Below are 3557 nucleotides of genomic sequence, written 5' to 3'. Positions count from 1 at the left end.
ATATCACGTGCTGTGTAGATACCATGCACAATCACATGCCTTAGGAGAATGATGCATCCTGCACCTAGATACCATAGGCTTGTATGCGATAATCTATTGTTGATGAAGCTTGAGTCAATTTCTATGCATTCATAACTTGGATAGGAAAACTAGTGGTGGATTCCAAGGCTCTAACACCTCTCCATCATTGTTTCACAACTTGTTGATTGCTGCCAGTGTTTACTTTCGAGCACTTTCATTTCACTTTCTTGTTTTCATTTCAACAACAAAACCCCCCATTTCGAGTGCGTGTGTGGTGCTAGGATTCTGTCCTAGACCTTGAGTAATTAGCAAGAGGTATTGTTGAATTCGACCTTGCCTTTAGCTAGTTAGTCACTTTCTTTGTTCTATGTTTTTCTAGCATTCTAAGTAATTTAACTTGGAACCAAGTTACCATTCTCCGTGGGATCGACCTCGTATTTACATAAGCTATACTATAAACGGTTCGTGCACTTGCGAGAATTAAAGTTGCTGTTTTTAATAACTCATTTTAGTTGTTAAGAATAGGCTCAACAAGTTTTTGGCGCCGTTGCCGGGGAATCGGTAATGATGGTGTTATAGTTAGATTACTTTGATTGTTTTGTTTTTGTTTGTTTCATTTGTTTCTTTTCGTTGGTTTTTCTTTTAGTATTCAGTTTTTGTATTTTGTTGTTATCTCCATTGAAAGCACTGAATTGACTTCCTTGGTGTGTGCATGTCCGAATATGAAGAGGAGCAAAGTTCACCTGAGCCACTTTCACCAAGAACCGCTGCTGTGCGTGCTGGTTTGAGGAGGAACTATAGTTCTTCAAGCGTTGAATCTAAAAGTTACGAATCTGAAGGTTCAAGCATGGCAGAGATTCCGAACAACAACAATGATGAAGGAGGTGGTGTGCTTGTTGTCCAACCAAGAAAACCCCTGCGTGAGTTTTCCATTCCCAAAGTCACCGATCAACCTTCATGCATCGTCTATCCTCAACTCACAGCTGACAGGTTTGAGCTTAAAAGTGGCATGATTCATCTTCTTCCAACTTATTATGGTAATACCACTGAGGATCCTTACATGCATATTAAGCAATTCTTTGAAATATGTGCTACGATCAAAATTGAAAACCTTGATGATGAGCAGATTAAGATGAGGCTATTCCCATTCAGTTTAAAAGATAAAGCTAAGTCTTGGTTATACTCTTTGCCTAATGCTTCAATTCATACTTGGGAAGAGCTTTCTAATAAGTTTTTGCAGAAATTTTTTCCAGCTCAAAAGACTAACAAGATTAGAAAAGAAATTCTTGGTTTCACACAAAGAGAAGGAGAAGCTTTTCATGAATGTTGGGAGAGGTACAAGGAGATGATAAGTTCTTGCCCACACCACAACATAGAGAGTTGGATGCAAATGCAATCTTTCTATGAAGGTTTGCTTGATTCCGAAAGGATGATGGTAGATGCAACAAGTGGAGAAGGACTGATGAACAAAACAGCAGATGAGGCTTTTACTCTCTTTGAATCCTTGAGTGCTAACTCTCAACAATGGAGCCACAATAAAGGAAGAGGAGCTCCTATGAAAGCTGTGGTCTCTGAGGTAAGTACTAATAATGAGATTGCTGCAAAACTTGATGTTATGTGTTCTTTGCTCCAACAGGCAGTGACTGGCCCTCGAGGAAACAAAGTGGAAGTTCAAGACCAATCTTTTGCAGAGCACATGCTGGAACAAGCAAATGCCCTTCAAGCAAGGAATCCTAATAATGATCCTTACTCAAACACGTACAATCCGGGGTGGAGAAATCATCCTAATTTCAGGTGGAGCAATAATTCGAATGTGCAACAATCTCAAGGACCTCCCCCAGGATTCCAAACACAACAAAGGCAATTCCAGCAGGCTCCCCAACAAGTGCAAGAGCAAAGGGGTGATCAAATGGGAGAATTGCAAGACATGTTCAAGAAGTTCATGGGGCAACAGATGCAAACCAATCAGAATCTTCAAAATGCAGTGAACAAACTAGAAGTGCAAGTTGGGCAGATTGCATCCTCCATGAGCCATAGAGCATCCGGAACTTTTCCGAGCCAAACAGAGGTGAATCCAAGGCATCAAGAGCATGCTAAAGCGGTACACATCTTGAGAAGTGGTAAACAAGTTGATAATAAGGTTGGAGATGCCAATGAAGAGCAAGAAGATGGAGAAAACGTGGAGATCATTCAGCCACCACAAGGGCAGCCCACAGCTTCCAACAAACAGTCCCTCAATCCTTCTGGAAAGAGCACAGGCCCTAAGGTATCATCTAATGCTAATCAAGTTCCAATTTCAACTAATGCTTTTAGGCCTATTGCACCCTTTCCCAGCAGGTTATCAAAGTCAAAGAAAGATCAAGGCTTGGATGAGATAATGGAAACATTCAAGAAGGTGCAAATCAACATCCCATTGCTCAATGCTATTGCTCAGATTCCAAAGTATGCAAAATTTTTGAAGGATCTATGCACTAACAAGAGGAGATTCAAAGAGCATGAACAAGTTGCATTGAGTGAAGAGGTGAGTGCAGTTTTACAAAGAAAGCTAAAGGATCCAGGTTCATTTTCTATACCTTGCATTGTTGGTGATTTCAAGATTCCAAAAGCTTTGCTTGATCTCGGTGCATCCATTAACCTTATGCCATATCATGTTTATGAGAAACTTAACCTTGGTGAGTTGCAAGCCACAACTGTGAGCATTCAATTGGCAGATAGAACTATTCGGTACCCCAAGGGCATTCTAGAAGACGTTTTGGTGAACGTAGAAGGTTTAATCTTGCCAGCTGATTTCTTAGTCTTGGAGATGGAAGAAGCACCAATTCCTGACAATGAATTGCCCCTTATCTTTGGCCGACCCTTCATGGCGACTGCTAAGACCAAGATTGATGTAGAGCAAGGCACTCTCACCATGACCGTTAATGGAGAAACTGTTGCCTTCAAAGTGTTTGATGCCCTGAAGCCAAATGTTTTACAAGATTGTTTTCAAATTGAAGTATTTGGTAATCCAGGGAAAGAGAGATTTGATGGCCTTCCTTATCCAGTAGAATCATGCTTGCTGAAAAGAGGAGACAAGGAGGAGCAGGGGGCAGCCCACATGTTCAATGCTCCAATTCCCACACACAAGAAGGGACTGCCCAAATTTGGAGATGTGAATATTCCAATCATTCCTACAATTCATTGTGATTCTATTCATAAACAGAAAAGGATAAGAAAAGTAGCAAGGAAGCAATGGAAAAGGATAACAAGCTTGGTGAACTGTCTTGCATTGCATGAGGTGTCGATTGAGCCCAAACCCCCCCATTGACTATAGAAAGTTTGGACGTCCGGCTGAAGACGTGAAACTTAGCGCTTCTTGGGAGGCAACCCAAGGTGACGAGGAGAAGATAGAACATGCGAGGAAGCCTGCTTGCATCCTAATCGCTTCAAAGGGGAGTTTTTCTGAACTCTAACATTTGGTTATGTCTTTCCCTTATCTTCTTTCCTTTCATTAATGAGGCATTGCTTTTTCTTACACTCTAAACATTGAGGACAATGTT

At 41.1% G+C, this 3557-nt stretch overlaps 1 protein-coding gene across 1 annotated transcript; it reads left to right on the top strand.

The window, feature by feature from the left end:
* Window positions 734-3325, top strand: LOC109946651. The gene has a single exon (XM_020555104.1). The coding sequence runs from the start codon at window positions 734-736 to the stop codon at window positions 3323-3325; it is 2592 nt and encodes an 863-aa protein (XP_020410693.1).

This window comes from Prunus persica, chromosome G1 (assembly GCF_000346465.2).
Source record: "Prunus persica cultivar Lovell chromosome G1, Prunus_persica_NCBIv2, whole genome shotgun sequence".
Lineage (NCBI taxonomy): Eukaryota > Viridiplantae > Streptophyta > Magnoliopsida > Rosales > Rosaceae > Prunus > Prunus persica.
This window is presented reverse-complemented; position numbering and strand designations above follow the sequence as displayed.